Source organism: Erithacus rubecula, assembly GCF_903797595.1.
Source record: "Erithacus rubecula genome assembly, chromosome: 2".
NCBI classification, from domain to species: domain Eukaryota; kingdom Metazoa; phylum Chordata; class Aves; order Passeriformes; family Muscicapidae; genus Erithacus; species Erithacus rubecula.
This window is the reverse complement of record NC_136685.1, coordinates 86207221-86230671: the sequence shown is the minus strand read 5'-3', so window position 1 is coordinate 86230671 and position 23451 is coordinate 86207221. Positions and strand designations below refer to the sequence as shown.

General features: G+C 36.9%; 1 protein-coding gene across 2 annotated transcripts in view; it reads left to right on the top strand.

Moving 5' to 3' along the window:
• MTA3 (metastasis associated 1 family member 3) overlaps positions 1–23451 on the top strand; it is a 134093-nt gene that overhangs the window by 92825 nt on the left and 17817 nt on the right. For both annotated transcript variants that reach the window (XM_079298589.1, XM_079298590.1), the window contains exons 16-18: positions 1662–1808; positions 13063–13094; positions 20061–20215. In XM_079298589.1, the coding sequence (XP_079154715.1) occupies positions 1662–1808; positions 13063–13094; positions 20061–20215 (334 nt within the window). The remainder of the gene's footprint in view (positions 1–1661; positions 1809–13062; positions 13095–20060; positions 20216–23451) is intronic.

Here is a 23451-nt window from a genome sequence, read left to right as displayed (position 1 = left end):
GAAACACTACTACAGCTGTGAAACCTCATTTAGTTAAGTGGTGGGAAATTTGGTGACAAATCTGCAGCTCTGCCCTGAAGTGACTGGTTGGTTACCTATGCCTTCCCTCTCTGCTGCTCTAGTACTTGCCCATGTATTTCTCTGCCCTGCTGTTTCTTACCTGGCCCCTTTGAAGCTCCTCATGCTTGAGGAGTGTGATTGCAAGCCCCAGCCAAACCAGTGGTGAACAGTTAAGCAAAGTCTTTTCCAGTGTAAAAATTGGCATTGTCTCCTCCTGGCACACTGGAACAGCCTGGCCAAGGCCATGAGACTGAGAGCTCCAGGCAGGGCAGGTGAGCTCCTGGATATCAGACTTTGGGCATTCCTGAAGGAGGAAAAACATGCTATTACCATGGGCTTTGACTCTATGCAGTGGTTTCTCTTTCTCCTGAATAATAGCCATGGATGGCAGAGGCTGGATATATCCTCCTTGGATACATGGTCTCATTGTAGATTTTGCATCTTCTCAGTTTCTGAGCTCCATTTAATAATTAAGCACTTTTTAGGAGTTATAAACCTGGGCTGCAAATGAGAAAGTACTTCATTTTAGTGTTCTGACCTCACTTGCCTTGGGCAGCTGACTGCTGACCTGACTCCTGCCCCTGTGCCCTCTCCTTCCCAGCCTCTTCTGCTGCCTGGGGTCACCAGAGTGCCTCACCACCTGCACAGTGCTGGCAGCGGGTGCCCTGTGGCTGGGGCACAGGCACAGCACCTGCCCTCGGGCAGCTGACTTCCCACACAAGGCTGGGTCCACCCTAAGCTGGACACAATTATGGCATTTTGAACCCAAAGGTGTGATGGGAATTAGTTAATTGGCTCAGCAAATTCCTGGTGAGGGACCAGCAGGCTCAGCCGAGGCTTCCTATTGCCGCTTTTATCTGGCAGATAACTGAGAAATTTCCATGTGGCTGTGTCAGCTCCTGGCAAACACAGCAGCTGCCACCCTGAAATGTGCTGGCCAGAGGTGCTTGGCTGCCCCTTGCCCTCTTTATTCCTCCTTCTCCAAAATAATCTTGCTCCATGGAACTTATTAGACACTCTGGGATGTTGCAAGCTGCCCTGTAATGACTCTGTATGGAAGTGTTCCCACTGCAGTTTTGGGGTGGTTGTAGCTGCAGATCCCTACAGTACCTGACCCCCTCACTCCTCCACCCTTGTGACTTGTGTGGGAAGATCCTTTAAAGCTTGTTATCGTGGCAGAAAATACTGAATAGCTTGAGGTATCGAGGTGGTTTCACTACAGTAAAAAACTGTGGGTGTGTAGCTTCAATACAAACCTCAAAAGGGTAGGAAAATATAAACACACCCATTTCAGACTGTTTTGTATTTATTAGTTCTTCAACCTCAAATCCTTACATATCTGCACTGTGGAGTTGAACTTGGGTAATCTAAAGTGAAATAGATCTTTCTTACTTGGAGAACTTGTGAGTATGAGAACTTGTGTTGTTCAAGGTCAACACACAAGTGCAGAAGGAACTATCTTTTCATTAAAAATCAAAAGTAAATTTCACATGTGTAATCGATTGTTTTATGTACATTTCACCTGTGTAATAGATTGTTTTATTTATTTTAAAATCAAGTAGATATCAACTCTCTCTCTCTCTCTCTCTCGTCTCAAACAGAGATACATCCTGCTGTGAAACCCAATGTAATCAGGTCAACACCAAGCCTTCAAAGTCCAAGTGCAAAACGACTGCTTGCACCCTCCAACCACTCTTCATTAAGTATTTTGGGGAAAAGAAACTATAGCCATCATAATGGGCTTGATGGTATGTGAAGGAATATAAATGAAATATTCTTTAACTCTCTGAATTGCAAAGCTTTCTGTGAACCTGAGGTAACATTAAATGAGAATGTACAGACATAGAAAAATGTAAGATATGGATGGTATATTTATAGCAGCAGTGCAATGAATGGTGGGGCTTATTCACTGGATAAGGACATACTAATGCCTTCTCTTACAAAAAATCCATTTGTCATTTTCCTTACTGATTTTGATGAACCAAAAAAGGACAAGAAAAAAGAAAAAAAAAATTGGTGAAGGTAGAGATGCAGCATGTTCTATTTTGGCTTTTTGCATTGTACCTTAGAAAGCCACAGTCCCTGCAGAGGAGGAAGCAAAAGGTGTATCACAGAGGTGCAGGAGAGACTGTTTCTGTACACTGTGCAGTGCCAGGGGTGATGTACAGATCTGGTGTATCCAGCCACTTCATTACACCTTGGTGCAAACCGAGAGCAGGAATGAAGCTGTGAAAAAACAGAACACAAAAAACCCCAAAAGAAAATAATATCCAAACAAAAAGAGGGTGGAAATTTGTGAGTAAGATTAACTTTTCTCAAATAATCTTATTTTTTCATCCTGAAAAGTGACTTTGCATTATTGATGATTTTTTTTTTATCTTTACCAAACAGAAAGATTTTTCAACTCTAACCATAAACAGATTTACCTTGTGCATATCCAGCAGGATAAAATGTTTACTGCAAAAGAAAATGCATGCATGCATTCCTGTATCTCTTTGTGAGCTATAACTTCTGTAAGCCATTAGCTTCTTTGTTCTGTAATTGAATAAGGTTATTGAGGGTAGGAATCTGTCAGACGCTGGGCTCTCAAATAGACTGTTCAGGAGATGATGTTCACAAAAGAAGTGTCTGTCTGCTTTCATGCTTCACACAATAGGTCAAGGTAGAAAGGAGAGGAATTGCCTTTCAGACAAGCTGAAAGAAAATAGAAATAATATGCCAAATGAAGGGAGAAAAACTTGATTCATTATCCATCATCTTCCCCATAACTGTGTTTTTCTGTCATTGCAAGCATTACTTGTATACTGCTGTGAAAACACCTAGTGTACATTTAATAACACCTAGATAGGAATTTTGACATCCTTTGACAGGAGGTGGTTATTGAGAATATACAGAAGAGAGGATTGCTTGCATTTCTGCTCAGCATGCAGCTTTTACACTACAGACACACAACATTCATGGCAACACAGGCTCTTTGAGGGACCAAGGTGGCACCATGGAACTTGCAGTTGGGAGAAAATATGATATCTGCATTAGTAGGCAGAGCCACAAATGCTGACTTTGCACTGCAGCCCTTGAGGGTGGAGTTCTGCATGGGTGGTTAAGTGGTTATTATGAGAATGTGAGCAAAGACCTCTCTCTCCACCCATGCTGGCCATTAGACTGGGCTCCCCATGTAATCTCTGAGTGATGAATTACTTTCCTCTGGATGCAAAAATGATCATAGAATGCTTTCAGTTGGAAAAGACCTCAAAGATCAAGCCCAGCCTATAACTCAGCACTGCTAAACCTACCACTAAACCCTAAATGCCACAACTGTTGAACCCCTCCAGGGATGGTGACTCAGCCACTTCCCTGGGCAGCGTGTTCCAGTTCTCCACAATGCTTTCAGTTAAAGAGTTTTCCATAATATCCAACCTAAACCTTCCCTGGCATCACTTGAAGCTGTTTCCTCTTGTGCTATAACTTCTTATCTGTGAAAAGAGACTGAACCCATCTTCTGCAAACTGCACATTTCTCCAGCAGAGAAGGCTGTAGCAGTAAGTTCAAGGTAATTATTGTGATTAAGCTCCTCCTTATGCCTCTGTAAGGAGGCATGCTTAGAAGTCTTTAACATTTTTCTTCTACTTAGTATGGATGTTCTCCTCAAAGTAAAGAGTCTGTAAAACCAATCATTAGCTACACTAATTAGTGTGTATCAGTCAGCTGTGTTAAGGCAATTTGCACAAAATAACATCTAATTTGAAAAATTAGTATTGAGAACTGCAAGTCATTGCTTTAGGAGATATTTCTGCTTATCTCTTTTCTGTGAAAACAATGTACTGGAAAGCATATATGCTAACTAAATGAAATCTGTATTTTTTTTAAAGTACAAAAATTACTATCTTAGTATTAAAAATGGTTATTTTGGTTATTATTCTTGCCACTCTATAATTAAAATGTGGAAAAGTGTAAATAAAATGCAATGAACAAGTAACAAACCAGTAGCAATGATACTCAACAGCACAGATTCCATTTCTTCTGACTTAAAAGTGAGTACCTTCAATATTTACCGTTTACCTCCTCCTCAGGTTTTTGGTAAATATAAAATATATATTTTTTTGCTTGTGTTTTTTTGTCCAGCTTCTCTTCAGTACCAGATCAACTTGGGAAGTGGTGATTTCTGTCTCACTTCCTTGACCACACTGTACTATTTCTGCAGTGAAAGGTTTTGCCAGCCCCCAGAGTTTTTGTGTTACTACAAATGCACTAAAAAGCTTTTTTGGTTCCAAAATACTATCAATTGCTGCAGGTTTGATTGGGTTGTATAAATTTACAGTATCTAGAAAGCCTGGTGTGGAGATGATGACAGATTCTGCCTTCAGTGCATGCTTTGGTGAAATGAGCAAGCAAAAAGGAGCATGAGGGACTTATATCAAATCTCATTTGCTGTTTTCATAATCTTAATATTATTGACATGGAAAAATGTCTGCATTTTCAAATTTACTCTTTTTCCAACAGCATTAGATATTTGTTGGGTGAAAGCCACAGAAATATGTTTGCTTAAGATATACAAAATTTCACAACATTCTAATAAATATTGCTTAGGCTTACTCAAATATATATTTAGATTATCATCATTCAAGTCAATCTTACTGCCTGGATGAGTGCCTTATTTTGGCAGAATTTCTTTTTAAGCAAATTAATAATTATTTGCTTTGAATATAGCAGTACATTATGGAAATGGCACTTTTTTATGCTTCTTTGGGGAAGTGGGGGAAGATTATGAGAAACATCATTAATATTTAGTTAAATGCTTTTAAGAATAATAAACAAGAATATGATTAGCATTTCTTATAGAAGTTCTACATTGGCTTGACTGTTGCTGTTAGCCAATACAGCAAAAAAATCCCTTTCAGTTTTCCATGGATGCACCTTCAGAAAGAGTCTGATGCAATTGGTAGGGGGGAATTTGGCCTGTTTGACTGATTTTACTTGATCATTGTTGAGGATGATAAGGGAGCTCATTTATCTTTTCTTAATAGGGATGCTGTGCCCTGATACCATGTTTTTGTCAGTCACGGACATGAGTGAAATTGCACTGCTTAAGCACTGTGTAGCTGGAGAGAGGATCATGTATATTTTTGTGTCCCTTATTGGGAGGAAGACTTTTGCTGTATGGTCTTAGAAAAGTGTTTTTCATTTTATTTTCAATCAGCAGCAAATCTTGCATTCTGTAAGATGTAATCAAAAATGTCAGTGAACTGGCGTTCTGCTGTTCTGGAAAAGTCACAGTGCTTTGAGAAGGTTTTGTGTAATATACATGCTGGAGCTTTTAATGCGGCATTTCAAATGCTGCTGAAATTAAAGCCAGCATAAGATATTGAAGTGGTTCTCTGCTGTGATGATAGCCTCTTTCAAGTGGGAAAATTCCATCTTCAGAAAATCACGATGTTGCAGAAGGTTACATGTATCCAATTTTGTTACTGGAGTTGATGATGGGAAGATTTAGGTGTGACTGTAAAGTGTTTTAGATATTTTGAATTTGATCTTTAAATTACAGTGTCTGAAATTATTCCAAGCAATTACTTTCTCCCACAAGCTGCTTAGCATTAGTTCGTCCAAGAAGTCAAATTTCATGCCAGCCTATTGTTTTGGCAGGGTGAGTAATGATACTTTTGCTTATAGTATTTGGAAACTTCAGGTGGAGGTATTTTACACAAGAATAGTCTCTGTCATCTGATATGCATTTCCTCACCTTTCATGCATGAGAACTGGAATATCCACAGGATATCCAAGGCATCAGCATCACTAATGAGGTACAGAAATCTGTCTATGCCTGTTGATACCATTTTCATGTTGTGGACAAAAATAAAAGAACCATCTTTTCATAGCTGAAGGGACTCGAATCGACAGCCCTGATCCTCCTCCTCTCTCCCCTGCCATACCTTTAGTGCTGTATTTCAGACTCACATGTCCTGCTGCCTTCAAGAGAGGATTCTTTCAACAGTCAAATTTCTGTTCTGGAATATACTGAAATGAGCAGCAGATACATGATGTATCTAGGAATGAGGCAATAATTTTGGGGTCTGTTTTCCTAGGAACCCACACATCTCTGGCCTGGCAGGATGAGAAGGTGACATGAGAAATTGGCAAAGGGAGAAAGACCTCAAAAAGATGTGCCTTCTCTCTTAGATACTGTTCTGGTCAATCCTTCTCTCCATGCTTATGACTGATACTATTGGCTATTCAGGAGAGGAGCAAGGTAGAAAGGCTTAGTTTTCACTCCTCTTTATGACAAATGGATGAAAATGTAAGCAACCTGACTGACACACAGGGAAACTAAAACCTTTCCTGTCCCAAATTTTCTTGAAACAGAGAAATTAATTATAATACATGCTTCATTGTAATTAGGTTCACCTAACACTGTGTGAAAGTACATTAAAGGGAAGGAGGTTTCACTCTCCAATGGAATTTTTTAGCAGTGAGTGAGTTGTTTTTTTTCTCAAAGGTGTCTGATTGTTATCATAATACTGCTTTGGTAGAGACAAAGATGTTCTGCTATAATGGTAGAGGAGCAGCATGGATTGCTCATCAAAAACATGTGGTGCTCTGTTACTTTAAAAAAAGAAAACCCTAAATGTTCTCTTGCACATTAATAAAGCTTACCAAGGTTCTTATAAACCTCATTTAACATACCAGAGATTTCCAATTGAAGGACAAGAAATGAGTTGCTATGTGAAATTTTGTCATTTCTTCCATGCTAAAACACAAGGTATGATTAATGCTGGATTGTGTATACTGACTGTTCCCAAAAGTGAGAGACAAAAGCTATATATTGCTCCACAGTTTTCCCTCTGAAGTTTGCTTAGGACATGTTCTAGCTGTGGTCTTTGGTATAGCTGGAAAATGCTTTAAAATATTCAGCTGCTGATTTCTCAGTCAAATGTATGCACTGGTATTGATGGAAATGTGAACGTGGAAAATAGATCTCACAGGAAAAAAATGATGCTGTGTTACTGTCATTTAGTGGGGAAGCAAAGAAATATGAAAAGGTGTTTATGGCTCTTAGTTACTTCCAGAAATATATTGCTTTTATGCTTATATCATTATAGGAAATACTTAAGAGCTTAGTCCTGCCTTTCTATACAAAGTCATTAAAATCATCTCTGACCCTCAAGAGATTGACCTAACAATGTTTTTACATTTAAATTTTGCAACTTGCACAAGAGTAGACAATTTCTGCCTATTTTCACTGTGCAGTTGGAAGCAATAATTTTAAATATTTATTAGGAAACTAAAATGCTCTAAAGCTTATATTTCTGTGGTCAGTAAATTCACTTGTTTTCTGCAGAGGTACAAATGATGATACTGAAGATGAGGAACTACTGACAACTTCCAGAGGCCAAATAATGTGCCTTGAAAGTGACACAGGCCTTAATTACCACAGGATGTTACTGCTGACATTGTCAATCATTTGTAGAACTAAGCTTCTGCATCTCATGTTTGCAAGTATCAAGTAATTTTTTTTCCCTATTTAAATTTTTGTGTTATAAAACAGTGAGTTGATGGCTCCTCACTTCCCTCTTTGGTCTTCATTTCTCCAAACCCAGTGATGCAAATGATATTGTGACTTACCATGAAAAAACAACCAAATAGGAGGAAAATATTTTGGTCCAAAAAATAGAAGAACTTTCCCCTCTAGAATTTTTTAAAATTGAGAAAATTATGTATTATCTCACAATGCTAAATGTGTACATTGAATTTACATTACAGTTATCTTCCAAGTATTTGAATTCCTTTGATTACAAATAAAAGGACAGTCTTCCATTCTCTGTCTGATAACTGCTTAAACTGCTGGGAATTTTTCAGTGAGAAAAGGTAAGCAGTACAATTTGACCACAGGAGTGCTTGGGAGGAGCAAAATCATTTCTACAAACACAGGTTCCCTTGGATTTCCTCTGAGAAGGAACCATTCCTAAGCCTGTTGTGTATTTTTAAAAATACAGACAGCAATTATTTACTGCCAAAGTCAAAATATAATTTCCATCCAGCTGAAATACTCAGGTTTGTTGTATCTTGAGAAATATGAATTATTTCCCAGGGTGAAAGTGCATTAGAAATTGGATAAGGGACTATTATTGATTCCTTCTGCATTTATTCCTTTTTTTAAAAAAATGTATATTTGGTTTTGTAAGGCTTCTTTGCCTGTAATTGATTCCCAAGAAAAGCACAAATATAGAGTCACATTCATGCTTTAAAGCACTACTCTGAGTGTTCCATAGATCACTTTGCTTCTGTTGTGCCAAGGAAATGAATGCTTGTGAAAAATTGGTGTGTTGCATCTCTGAACTCACCAGTGCAGCAGGGATCAGAAAGGGCAAGGCATGTGGGATCCCAGGTGGAGGAAAAGGCACTTTAAGATGCCCCATTTCTGCTGCTTGAATCTGTGTTTCTTGTTTAAATATACAGGTAATGTGTAGACATGAAACCCTGGCTTTTCTAATTGGCAGAATGAATCAGCTCTTCAAACAGCAAACAACACTGTAATTAAGTTAACAGTCAAACCACAATACAGATAGCCAGAGCTTAATTCCTAGAATCCCTGCTTTCCTCTAGAATTGTTTTAAAGAATTACAGTTGCAGAAAGAGAATCCTGTCTGTTTGATAACAGGATTAGCAGCATATTACCTCCTGAATTATGTGTTCTGGATTCAAGATCTGGAGTTCATACTCAAAGTGCTTCTGTGTGTGATTACTGTCAAGTAGGTTGATTACTTTTTGTAAGCTGTGATTGCAGAGCAATAGTTCTTATCAATTTTAGTACATAATGCAATAGGGAAGACACCTTCCCAAAGTGCTTAGGCAGGGGAACTGGAAAGATCCTGTGTCTGGTCTGTGATATTTTTCATCTGTATATTATTTCTCCAGTGGTTAAAATTTCTGTCTTGGGAGAAGAACAGTTTTCCTCAAAAATCATTCTTAGTACCAGACATACGTATGTATTTATATATTTTTAATAATATATTTGAATTTAAAAATGTCACTTTTTCAATTGCTGCAAACTAGGAGGAAAAAACCAATTATGTTTGGTTACTCTAGACATTCATAACCAAAATGGAGGAGAAAAAACGAAGCAGTCTTCCTTCCTCTGATTTTTTCATAAGGTGGTCCATCCTGGGTGAAATTAACCTCTAGAGTCTTATGCATCATCATAAGCTGAGATGTTGCTAGGATTAAACAGTTCTGCTATTGCCAGTCTGCCTTTATTTTCCACCTATCAAAATCACATTGTCTTCACACATATTTATTCTGGAAGTTTTAGAAGCAGGACATGTTTCACCCATTACATTGTCAGTGATCCCATTACATAAAAAAGAGAAATACCACTTAATTCAGTTTTCTATCAGCAAAAATAAAGAACATTGCATATACAAATAGCATGAAGAGCTGGAAAAGGGTTCTGATGTGTAATAAAAAAATAACATGTTGCTGGGAAATAATATGTAGCTGACACCATCCCTAAGCAGTGCATTTTTTCTGATTTAGCCTTAAATGGTTTTACAGTGGGAAATTTTATGGTGTCCTCCTGCCTGGAAACAGGGAGCAGTGCTTGATTTGTCAATATGGTCGGTATAGCACATTCTAATGTGAGGAAATTTCTTCTACAGCTTACTCATTTCTATTTGAGTTCAAATAAATATGTTGTAGAAAGGGCACAGCAGCGTCTTAGGCAACTTCTGCTGTTAGTGCATCAATTTTTCCTACAATAATAAACTTACAAACATCTTGTCAGCACTGAAGCTGCATTTACTGAAACTCCCCCACATCACAGCACTATAAACCCTTGTTAGTGGTGATGATGTCTGGCCACTTCTGCTTAAAATGGAGCAATCCACTTTCCTGGCACTTCATTTGCCTTAAGGGGAGAATCACTCTCCATCCTGGAGTTCCCTTCCTACTGAAGTGGTGTAAGTACAGATCACTGTCTTGTACAAAATCCTTTGCTGTAGGAACTTACTTATAACCAAGAGTCCACTGGTAAAAATTAAATTTTGAATCCAATTGCATCAATTCCCTCAGGCATTGTAGAACATGGCAGATAAAAATGAAAATCCAAAGTTTTGTTTTCTGTTCCATCCAATACCAAGATATTTGTGGTTTTTAAACAATCTCTGACACCCTTGAGCTGCAATAGGGTTTGCATTGGTATGCAGACCTTCTGTAAAGGTTTCTAATGCTTTGTGGCTGCCTTTTTAAGCAAGGGCTTTCTTCCTTAGTTAAAAGTTTTAGCCTTAGTTAAAAGTTTTCCACAAAATTGGCCGGTGTGTCCATGCATAAGTGTTTTTCAGAATCTGCCAAGTGAGAGTGTAATTATTTTCTGGAAGAAATCGGTGTCTCCTCAGTTCTAAAGTCTGAATGTTTGTGTATCAGAGTATATAAGAGTTTAAATTGTGTAACAATGGCATCTTAATTAGTAGTCTTTGCTAGATCCTAGAACCTTTTGACTATATCTGCTTATTAAACAGTTATTTTCCTTGGTGTTTATGGATGTACTCAGGTCTCTGATGTTTGGCAGCTTAGATGATAATTCAGTATCTGCAGCAAGAAAAAAACATGCAAAAAAAGAGAATGATTCTATTGCATGATATTGTCAGGGATATTTACAAATATAAAATGTTTTTTCGTTTCTTGGCTGGGTTTTATTATTAGGTTATCAATATGGTAATATCCTGGAATTAACAGCTGCTGGCACTGCACTAACAGCATCTGTCAGGTTCTTTTCAAAAACACACTGTTTAAAAATTTCCAGGAAAATTCAGTTGTTCCTCAGTTCATTTTAGGGAGAACTTCTTAGTTTCACAGACAAGTGAGTGAGAGCATGTCTGTGTATTTTGGGACAATCATGGCTAAGCAGAGCTTTTTTAGATCTGGCACATAGAACTATTCCAAAAGCACAGCACCTCTGAGTAAGAGGGAAGGTTTTCAGTATCTCAGTACAGAAAATATGGATTTTTGTTTGTTGGCTTTGATCATTTTGGGAGTCACTGGAAGTGCTCTGTCATATATCTCTTCTGTATTTCAAGAGAAAAGGAGTCCCATTCTTTGTGTTTAACTTTGTGGATAATTCTCCCTAAGTTCAGGATTGTTCAGGAAATATTGTACCCTTGGAGATAAGGTGGTTGGTTTTATTTTTCCCCCTGTGTATTTATGCTTATAAATTGAGTGAATATTTTCTTAATCATTTATTATTCCATTAATGCAGTCTCTGTGTTTTTTCAGGAATATTCAGGTCTTGAAATATTATTTTATTGGGATGTTAAAAAAAAAAAAATTTAATAACAAGATTACAGAGTTCTTCACTCTACTGTGATTTTCTCTTACTCTATAAGAGTGCCAAACATGTTCAAGTATCAAGAAGCAGTAAACTGTCACAATATTTAGTTCTTGTACTACCAGTTTAAAAATTGCCTGTAGGACTGGTGACCTAAATATATTTTTATCTATGATAACTTTTGTGTGAAAGAAGAGAGGCAAAGAGGGTTGGTAGAGGAGCTCACAACTAAGATATTGCTGGTTTTAGGTATGTATTCACATTACAGTACCTCTATCAATGTGACCTTAGAGATATAAATATTTCTTATTTAAAATTGATTAAGGATGAAGACTTGCACAAATGTAAATGTAAACCAGAGACTGGAATTTCTGTTGAATGCTGGAATTTATAAATAGTTTGAGATGTTTAAAATGGCTTACCTTTATTCTATCAGTGATTGAACTATACCTTAGGACTGGTTAAGGTGACTCCTCAAAAGGAAAGGGAAATTGCAGTTTAAGAGAGTAATTACCTTTCTTTTTTTGGAAAGAGATATGCAGCTGTTCTCATGTCTTTTTAATCTCTTTAATACTGTTGGTAACAATAATAAAATCCCTCAAGAATTCTTTGTGTAAGTGATACTAGCTGGAAACCCTCTAAGTTGTAATTTGGAACCAAGACCATAATTTAAAAAAAAAAAATTATTTAGCTTTTATCTCAGTTCTTGCAGAACTGAGACTCTGCTGATTCAGTTCATTCAAAATTGTGTACATTTTATAAAAATATGTCGTTTTGATAAATATTCCTTCCTTAAGAATTCTCTATATCCAACAAGGTGTCCTATAACAGTTTTTGAGCAAGTCTTTGAGACTGCTAATAGAATCTTGCATGTTATAGACCAGCAGTGAGTTTTCTTTCAGATTTTTTAACTGTTTATGTTTTTTTTTTTTTTTTTCTGAAGTTGCACTGCTTTGAAAAAGAAGAAGGTCTCTAATATGTGAACTGTAACATTTTAAAGCCAAAGAGAGTCTGATTTCTGTTCTTCGGGAAAGAAAAAAGCAAAAGTAACCCAAGTTAAACAGCAGGCTGAAATCTATGTTAATTATTGGCCAAGGAGTGATTGCTCTTCAATTTATATAAATACAGCCATGAGCTCAGTTGACTGTCTCCTGATTTATCATATAGGAGAGAATAGTAAGCTTTTCTGCATGTTGCATTTCTCTATAAGTTTGTCAGTTTAAAACTGAGCATCCACCTCAAAAATTCTCAGGAAAAGGTTTGTCTAGTTTTATAAAACCTTTTTTGAAATGGGAAAAGTAATGGAATTATGTTGATACTATTTGTATTTTTGTCTGCAGAGTTAATCCTTCATGATGCCATGTGTTAAAAGCAAAATTAAAAAACCTCTCACTTCTTTAAACATGAATTATTAATTAGTTCCATTTTTATATTTTCTTGCAGAAGAGGATAATTAAGCATAGAGAACAAGTGCAGTTAACAGCATGTTATAGCATGCCATATATATTCAGGACCAATGATGAGTCTCACACTTATTTCATGAGAAATCTTTCCAGTCTCTGCATTTTTGGAGTGCTCATTGCTGTAGCTGTGCAGGAGCATTTTAGCCTTCAGGGTGAGCTTCAGAACATGGGGCTTTTGTGGATGAAGAAAACTTTCTAATACGCTGTGGTTCTTTTATTTTCCAGAATCATCCAGCCATACAACAAGAACAATCATGGTAAGTACAGAGGAGATTATAGGTATTGATCTGCTTATAGCTATGATTTTTCCCTTTAAAAATGAAGTAGATATAGTAGTATCCTAAGCTGTTGGCTTTTTTTTATGAAGTCCAGTACCATTGTAGACGTAAAATGAGTTTGTCTTTATTTCATGAGAAATCTTGGGGAAAAATGAGAGATTAAAGATCTTAAGATCTTACAGTGCTGTTGGTTTGAATGGCTGAAAAATTCAACTACAATTCTGTGTTCTAAGTGATTTTTGATTATGTCAAATTAATGTTGATAAACTTTTTGCATTCTATCTATATCACATGGGGCAGAGCACATTTAAATTTCAGAACAATAGCTGAGTAATTTCTTGGATCACATTCCTCAGTGGCCAATTTCTGACTTTACCTTGTGTTTGATAATTTGGGTTCCAGAAATAGGGAAATGTTTAAGTTGACCAATACACCTTCAAAAATGAGATTACAAAGCTTTATGTAAAAAAAAAAACAACCAAAAAACCCCCCCAAAAAACCCCAAAGTCATGTGCTCAGTGTCTGTGATGCATAGGTCATGCATAGGGTGAGAAACATTGGTCTCTTTCAAACTCATAATCAAGTTGGGTGAGGGCTGAAGAACAATTCACATAGAAGAAAGCTTTCTGTGACAGGCATTGATTGATGCCTGTCCTGTGGGTGTTTGAAGAGAGGGCTTTGCTTTTGGAAAAGACCAATTTTTGAGGTGCGTGTTGAAATTCTAGAATAAGCCTCAGAAAATCACGACATGAGCTTCTTTGCTTTAATTCCTACAGTTTTTAGGGTGTCCCTTCAAGTTTATTTACCTCTTCTTTATGTATGTAAATTCCTCCATGGATTTCTTGAGTCTCCAGGGGATAAAAAGTGAATATAGTTCATTGCCTTTATCATCAATGGCCATTAATAATCCAGTGCAAATGAATTATAAATAGGTAAGGACTAGAGATCACAATATTTCGAAACAGTAGAGATGTCTGCAAAAGTGATGTTTCTGTTTCCTTTGGATGGAATGTAATCCTTGTTGGTCATAAGTTCATTTTAAATACACCCATTTCAAAAGAAGATGATTAGTTATTCAAGTGCATTCCTCCAATATAAAATTTTGGAAGGGACTGAAAAACTTTTCAATGTTTTTTCCATGCTGCATTGGTGTTAGGAAAAGAGCAGGGCAATTGTGTTGAAGCTGGTGAACTCTTTACTCTGCTTTACCTTTACTCTTTTTTATCCTATTAATTGTACTCTGAATATACTCAGCCTCTCTTTCCCATTAATGTATGAGAACAGTTCTAAAAACTTAGACAAATGAGTGGGGGTTTTTCCTATATATTTTTTTTCTAACACCAAAACATGTCCTAAGTTTCAAAGAGAAAGGAAAAGATTTTTAAATAGTTCGAGTTCTTGAGATTCCTGTGTTGTGAACCTCTCCAGACCTCTCTGCTGACAACTCAGATGGCTCAGACCACAAGTGAATGTTCTGCAGTCAGGGTGCAGTAATTGTTCATTGCACTTAAAAAAATAAAGGTAGGAATAAAAGTATCTATTCTGCTTAGTGAGAAATCGTTATAATAATGTCTGCTCTTCTCTGCAACTAAAGCATAACTGAATGTGTAAAAGTTCTTACTCCCCAATGAGTAAGTAGAAATTGTCAGCAAAACCAGAAAATATGGTATTCCTGGCATTAGAAACAGTATGAGATTATCCATTTAATACAGATGTATTGAATACTGCTGAGAGCCAGTGTGCAATCACTACTGCAATAAATAGTTACTCAGAAATGAAGTCCCCTTCTTCTGACTGATTATGGTTCTATTGTAACATAAAAAGTTAAATCATGACCTTTAGTCATCAGAATGTGAGAGGCACCACAGCAAATTTGTATTACTGTCTTGGCTGCTTTGATGTAAAAGAACTTTTGTCTTACCAAGGTGAAGTATTTGAACTCCTTCAAAATTGCATTTAGAGGTGTTGAAATAATGCAAGGTATCAAATCTGATCTTGTCTCTGAAGAGTCAGACTTATGCTGGAGTCAAAGCCAACAAAGTATAGATTGTGCTTTGCTAAAAAAACGAAGTGCAGATTTTCTGAGGACATTACAAGAATTTTCTTCTGTATTTAAATGCAATCACAGCTACCCATTTTTTGTTTCATATTCTTGTTCATAAAAATAAAACCCGCCAAAAATATTGTAAGCATCTGTGTGATGGAGAGAGAGAGCATGCTCTCTTTTAACTATAAAATAAATTTCCTTTTATTCTGTGCATAGTTGCCTAGCTTAATCTTTCATTACTAATTTACTGATTTGCATAAATAACTATTTACTACTTCAAAATTATACCTTCTAAGACATGACTTATTCAGAGGTTATAGAGCTTGTGTGTATCATATATGATAAACAGAGACTATAAACATTGCAGTATTTTAGCCCAGATGCCTTGTCAAGTCAGCTGTCATCTTTTAGGAGGGTTTCTTCTGAGATTTTTGGGTGGGTTTTTTTCCCTTGTACAAGAAAGTCTTTGACTTATATTTTCAGCATTACAACCATTGCAAGTGTTTGTGAGAGGTTTTGTAGCAAATCCAGAGGTTCCAAAGTTCTACTTGTGTTGAGTACTTGGTTATTTTCTTGTATATGGTCTGTTGTTTGAAAATCTTTAATTTTCAATATCCTTTGGGTTTTTAAATGAGATTCTATACCCAAAGTGGTTGTATGCCTCCATGCTATTATCAACATTTGTGTCTTCATGCTGTGTAGAGATTTTGGGTATTCATTTTTTCACTCATCTCACATTTCCATGAATAAATAAACCAGGTCCAAACCTTGATGATTACTCAAGGTATAATGCAAATCCCTTTGGAAATACGAATACTTTGGGTGTGGCAAAAGAGAATCAATACCTGATTTAAGTTTAAGGTAATTCTAAACTTGTTTTAAATGATGTATTGTATCAATAGGTCAATGCAAAATACATGGAACCAATTAATATAGGTTATTGCCAGTCATCTGAGAACAGCTGATTTTTTCTAGTGATTTTTTTTTTTGCTCTGCTTGCTCTCAATAGATTTTTGTTGTTGTTGTTTAAAGATGCAACAAAAAAATTGAAAATTAATTTAAGGCAATGGGACTATTTTCCTTTTTGAAACAATGGGAGAAAATATAAGAAATCATAAAATTAAATCCACTTAGGAATTTGTGGTAGTCCAATTAAACATTTCTTCAGCTATAGTATAAAATTTTAGTTTCTTAGTTTTTACACTTTGAATTACTGCAGGTGTTATGTATTTTTTTCAAAGCAATAAGATCTTTCATGCTATATTAAGTTGCCACTGTAATGTAAGGTGGTTTTGGGATGGTATCCAGATTTCTCTGGATTCAGAGCTGCCATTAGAGCAGGTATCATGTGTATAGTGATCCTACACAGTCATTTCCTTGGTTTCCCTGCCACAGCAAAGCCTCATACCTGGTGCACCTTGTGACCTGATTTACAGTCTTAACTCAGTGCTGCTGCTTCCAGAGGGTTTGACAGGGACAAAGACATCTACCTTCCTCGTGAAGGGATCACCTGCTCCTTGGAAGATGAAGGTGGCTCTGTTGCCTGCTGTGAAATTAATGCAGATGGGAAATTCGTGCCCCTGCCAGGCGAGTTTTGATGAGCAGCACTTGCAAGCAGCAGAGAAATGGATCAGCAGGGAGCAGGTGAAGCTGCCCAACAACCAGTCTTTATGTAAAGTCCTTCTTGTTGAAGACCTTGAAAAGATTGCTTTTGGTCTCTGGGGGTGCCTTCAGTCTGCAGCTTGGACACCACCTGTTTGACAGGTGAGACTTCCCAGAGAAAACCCCCTGATGACTTAAATATTTGTGTTCTTTGTGGGATGTAAGTTTGCCTGAATCAGAACTCACTTTGTCTTGAGAAATTTGTCTTTCAAGTGCACTGAAAGGCTTTTCTCCTGGTGTCTTTTGACCATGGAGCAATTTTGTCCCAGAGGAACAAGGGATCTTAATGAATGTACTCAGACTGAGATGAAATACTTGGGAGAAAGGATTCACTCAACACAGAAAAAGATTTGTCCAAAATGCATACTCCTGATGCTTTGTGCTTCTCTGATGTGCCCCTGGCATGCAGACCCTTAACACCAGTGGCTCTGATGCAAACTCAGAGCACAGCTCATTAGTGATGTGCAGTCAAAATCAAAGCAGCAGCAGCTGATTGCACATGGTGGCGTTGTGAGGAAATGGCTGAAACTTTTTGCAAGCAGAGTTTTAAATGAGAAGGACTTCTGTGGCAGCACAGGGGAGTATTCCTGAGGCTTTCATAACCTTTCTGGCATAACTGTGTGCTAGGGGGGGGAAATTCGAATTCATCATCATCATAAAAGAAAAGCATTTAATGAGTACTTTGTATGGAAGCTCATTTTGCTCTTCGTGTTGATATTAGTGTGACAGTGGCATTGAATGCTCATTTTCATACACATTGGTGAATATATTTTTTGAGAAGAACTAATGAACTGATTGCCTGGTCAAGAGCTTCAATTGTTTTTATTAACTTGAAATTAATGTGGTCCCTAGCACAGACTGGAGAACAATGATCTTATTTTCTCTTGTCCTTATGTGAAATTTAATTAATTTCTTCAAATAGCTTGAAATGGCTGGGGTAGAAGGGAAATAAAAGAGAAAATTCTAACCAATTTGATGCAGCAGAAATGAGATTATATTGTAAGCCTTGTGTCATTTTCTGTAATGTTATCTCTTGCCTGGAATGACGGTTAGGGGCTAATAAAAGTAGAAAAAACAGAAGTTCAAAATTAGTTGCAATATCTGGCTCTGCCAAGGGAAAAAAGTGTCATGAAAAGACAAGTACTTCTTCCATCAGGCTTCACTGTTTTTCAGAGTTTATGCTACAGGAAAAATGCTTTTCGTACCTTATGCATTTTTCTGAACGTTTTTTTGCCTTTTCATATTTACTAAAGTGAGCATCCAAAGGAGCCTGGGAAAATATATGAATCATTACATGGGAACTTAAACCCATTATTGGACAACAAAAATATACCACTGGAGCCCTTGAATGGTTCCTCTGTAGTGTATAGCAGTGGCAATTGCCAGATAGAAATATTGAATGGGAAATCTGATGTGTGGCAATGTTTTCCATGTGTGGCTTCTTACTCTCTTTTTTCAGCACCACACACTATGTACAAGAAGAGTTCAGCAGTCACAAACCTTCATGAATTTCTAATTTTGTAGCACCTATGTACTTTATCCTGAATTTATTCTAAATAACAGCAGCTGAATTCCAGTAACATGCCTTTTAGGTTTTTTCCCCACCAAAACTAATATGAAAAAAAAAGTGAAAGTCAAACTGCAGTCTAGACACTGAACGAAAAAAAAAAAAAAAAAAAAAGTAAATATTTTAAAGGGCTACAAAGATAGATTAATAACTCCATGTAATAACAATTAAATTCACCATAAATCTTTGCTTTTAAGGCAAAGGAAAACAGTTTAGCTCTAAGAAAGATTTATATGTGACTCACTCAAATATGATGTCTTGTTTCTCCTATTCTTGTCTGGTTTTAGTTCGTGAGATCTAAGGAATCACAGAGGAGATGGCTCAGTTATTCATAGTAGCATAATGAATGCTGGAATTTTCTGTCCAATGTATAAAATTTGTCCTGCTGGAGAGAGCAAATGGTGTGGATCAGGGTGTGGTGAAAGTTTTGTCATAATGTGAATATAATGCTTTGAATGTGAATGTAAGAATTGTTCAGAAAAAATGATGCCTTTATTTATCTTTTCTGGCTTTTATGTTTTTATTACATGATTTAAGAGGTCAATTGTGTGCTCTGTTCTGCTGGTCTTTGTGGGTGCTACCAGCCCCTTCCTTACTCAGTGACCATGGTGTTGGTCCCCTAATTAATGGCTATGAATGTGCTGACTGAGTGCATTTTAGGAATGTTACAAAAACACTATCAGTGATGTGGAATACTGATATTATTTCACCAAGGAAATAGTATTCTTCCTAAGAAAACATGATGTTGAATCCATGTCAGATAAAGTAAACAAATTTTCATCTTTGTGTAATGTCTTCTATTGGTTTTGTCCAATTGTTGTTAGTCCTGCTGCTGATCAATTATATGGGAAACAAGATTCAGATTTCCAAGATTAGTATTTTTGTCATGGTGTATTCTTCCAAAACATTACCTATAGATGATCTAGAAAACATTTTCACTCTTTCCTCATGTGTCAGAAGGGAGCTTCTCTTGTTAGATCTGAGTACTTGCTCTTCTTGCACAATTACTCTGGGTAAAGGTTTAGTGGAAAATCAATGTGTTTTTTCAGTTTGATGTTATCAGCTATGAAATGAATGCAGATGTATTGCAGGTAGCTCTAACTAGATAAAGACCTAAGAAACCTAAGAACCATGGCACCAGCATGGTGATATAAACCTCTATTTTCCTCCTTCTGTTCAGGTTAGTAGCAGGACCAAACCACTTGTATTACTCAGTGACTTCTATTGAAAAACAGACAGGCAAAATAAGGACCTGCAAATTGAGAAGTATGATTTTTTTTTTTAAATTAGTTTAATGCCATACTTGGATGAAAAAATGTCTTGTCTCTCATTGTTTGGGATGTTAGGTTTTTTCCTCAGAAAATGTTAATTCTCTCCTAAAATCAGTGAATTTTTCTTGCTGAATTGTTTGGTTCATAGCATTGACTCATGCCTCAATATCTTTTTGTATAAAATGGCATTAGCAATAGTTTAGTTTTTAAAAAACATTAAAACCTATGCATAAAACATGTCAATGGTCACAGGTTGGTTGTTATCTTATCTCCAGGTGCTGATTGAGGCAGATGAGCTGGGTTTTGGGATGTGTGTAGGCTGCCCTTTACAGCAGAATTAGTTAATGGAATTATGCTTGTTCTCAGACAAACACCTTTCCCTTTTATTATGATTTCAGCATGCTGCTCCCCACATCCATATGACTAATGGCAAGGCCTTGCAAGCCAGTGCAAGTGCCATTAAGACAAGCACCATTCCAGTAATCAAGAGACAGAGGCAAAATTGGCTGGATGCTTCAGACGATGGTTTCTTTATAGCCACAGAAGAGACCAGGTAAGAAGAGGTGAAATCTTAGCAGGGAATGAGGCTTCACTGCATACATGGTACTGATCCACTATTTCAATAACAGCTTTGACATTATTATCTGGGGTTGCATTACAGCAAAAAACCTTGTTTGGCACATGCCAAACTTTGCATCTTCTAACTACTACTGTTATCAGTATTTCAGGAATAAGACTTAGTGCTACTTCTCTGTAGCAAAGATTAGAACTTTTAAATTTCCCTTATTTTAGTTTGTATACAATGAGGTTTCAAGCACCTCTGATCATTCAGCAAAGTATAAATACATTTACAGTGTAGGTTATCCTTGAAAACTTTCAGAACTTGAAAAATAGGGTGCAGCAGAGAAATAAACAGCTAATAGTATCTTTCCCAGGCTAGAAGTTGATTTCTTTTAAGAGCAACTGAGATGATAATCTCCTTCAGCCTTTCATTTACAGATTAATTGGTAAAATTTAATGAGGTTTGGCTTTTTCCAAAAGACCTTGATATCATGGAAGAGACACTGGTTTTCTGGAGGTCCCTCTGTTCTGTTCTTCTGCTGTCCAGCCTTCCTTGAGTTAATTCAATTAAGACAAGAAGTTACAGTCTGTTTTTGTAAATTGTACTTGCTGGGCCTGCTATTTAAAAACGTTTAATATCTTGCTTAATTACAGCAAGTAATTCATCAGACTGTTCTCACTTCTGTGATTATTTTACAAGCCTAGAAAAGCTGGTAGTTGAAGAAAAATGTAAATAATAAAAAGGAAGAGAACAACATATTCAAATATAGAGATAACCAAGGAAAACATGCATGTTTAATCCCATTAATGGCAGATTCAGCTAGGAAAGTTAACATTGTAGCACATGATAATTTGGTGTTAATTTCAACATAGTTGATTATGGCACTTTTTGGGTTTTTATGAGGAATGCAACAATTCAGAAGAGTGGTAAGAGGCTTTTGAGCTGATGAGCTCTTAGACTTCTGATTCCAGCCCAGATTAATGGCATTTTGAGAACTGTTTGATACAAAGACTTTAGTAATATCAGACTAATCCCTAGCAATTGGATCCTGAAAGTGAGACTGATTGCCTTTTGAAGTTTTAGAATTTTCAATTTAATTTTTTCTCAGTGTTCTAGAGAAGTGCCTGTCAAAGGATGAGAAGAGTCTTACACAGGCCATGATCTCTCCACTGAACTCAGAAGCTGCCCAGACAATTTACCTGGACTAGATGTTAAATTTTAGGTGGTTAAATGTAGTGGGGTGAGTTCTGGCTTTGCAAATCACTCATCTGTGATAGCTCTGCTGGTTCTTACCCTAGGAAACACTCCTCCCCACTCCCAGGGATGCAGACCCCATACCCAGGGAGAAGGCAGAGCTGTTTCTGGCTCTGCAGCCAGGGTGGGGCACAAATAAGAATCTTATTCCTCAGGGGTCTGTGTCTGCTGTTCTTCTCCAAATAATGAACAGTTTAAAGTAACACTGAAACCTCCTGATATGGGGAGCACAGGGAAGCTGGACCTCACTGATACTCTCCAGACAAGGAGGTGCCTGAACATGTGCTGCTGCATCACTCTGGCAGATGCTGGAGCAGCACAGCAGGGAATGTGTTTTATCCTTTGAAACTCTGTTTCACGAGCTTTGTTCCTTGTCTTTCACAGGAGTTTTCAATTTTTTTTTTTTGTTTGTGCTTGGTTGTTTTCTTTTTTTTTTTTTTAATTTCATTTTTTTTTATTTTTCTGTCCTCATGCTCTCCCTATTGACTCCTTCCCTTAGATGTTCTGTCTCCTTTCTAATTTTTTCCTTTGATTATTTTCAATTTTACTCCAAGATGGTTTAGAGCAGGGGTAGGTCATTCTCCATTCTCCTCTGGGCTCTGAAATTCTCCAGCCTTTGGAGCTCCAAGTGGAAAGCACTGCCTGGTTCTGCTGCTAGGGTTGCCCTAATGTCCAGGACAACAATTAAATGCTGTGTTCTTAGGGGTAGATGGAGGCAGACAGCAGTCCCTGTGATCACACAGCTCAGCACTGCCAGGACAAAGTTGAATGCAATAATTGCAATGGGAGGAGGTGTCTAAGGAGGAGATGTTTGAAAAAGCAGCACACAATTTACCCAGTCCTGACACAGAATGAAAAAAAAAGGCAACTAATAAGAATGAGCTGCCAGGGAGCAGCCATTAGGTTCTGAACATGTTCTTAACATAGAAATAATCACCCATCTAGGGTCACAACTGGTTCTTTAGGGAACTTTTTTTGTGCTCCATCAGGATCCAATATGTTTTACCTAGTGAATTTGTTCATTAAAAATACATATGAGAGAGAGACATGCTAATTATAGCAAAAGGAAAAATATTTTTCAGCATCATATTTTGTTTGCAACAGTCCACAAAAATTTTCATTTCTCTGTCCTAAAATACATTTTTTTGTCTAGTGAATTAGTGTTTAAGATGCATATTTCTATAAAACACCAAGTAGGGAGTCTAGAGAGTAAATTTTCACAGAAATTTAGCTTTTAAAGCCTATGCTATAATAGATTGTTGATATTCACAGCTAAAAAATGAGTAGTAATATTGCTGCAAGACTAAATGAAGTACCAGTCTATTTAATGTTAATCAAACCTAAGATGCACATGAGCATTCTCAAAGTTATTATTCATCAATAGATAAGATGAATACATGTATTTAATACTCCATTTTAGAAGAAATTTTAGTAATATTATTTTTTAATAATCACCCTTTCCTCTCTGAATTTAAGCAGCAGTATTATTTCTGTAAAGTTAACTCTTCTGTGTCAAATTGCTCACTTATTTGAGATATTTGTAGCAATGGATGTGAAATATTAAGAGCAGTAAAAATAACTATGGGAATAATATATCATCTAAGCTTTCCAGGGTAACCCTTGGAGTTACCCTAGAATTTTAGGGCAGTGCCCCTCTCTCTACACTCTGTCCAAAGTTCAACAATGCCTGCAGGTATTCTTAAAAATTAGTGTGAGCTTGTGTACTATGGAAACACAAGGCCTGGAGTTTATATCTGAAGTTGACCATATTTTTAGGTGCTAATCTTCCCTTCTGAGTAGAACAGGAATGTATTTTATATCAGTTGCAATACATTTCAGCTTTGTTTTAGGCTGTAGCTATTTGAAAGCTGTTTCCTCCCTCATTGTTTATCAGTATCTGCACATCTGGGGAAAAGTGGCAGAACTCCCATTTGTGTTTCCCTCTTTCCCAGCCCCATTGCCTCTGCAGAGCT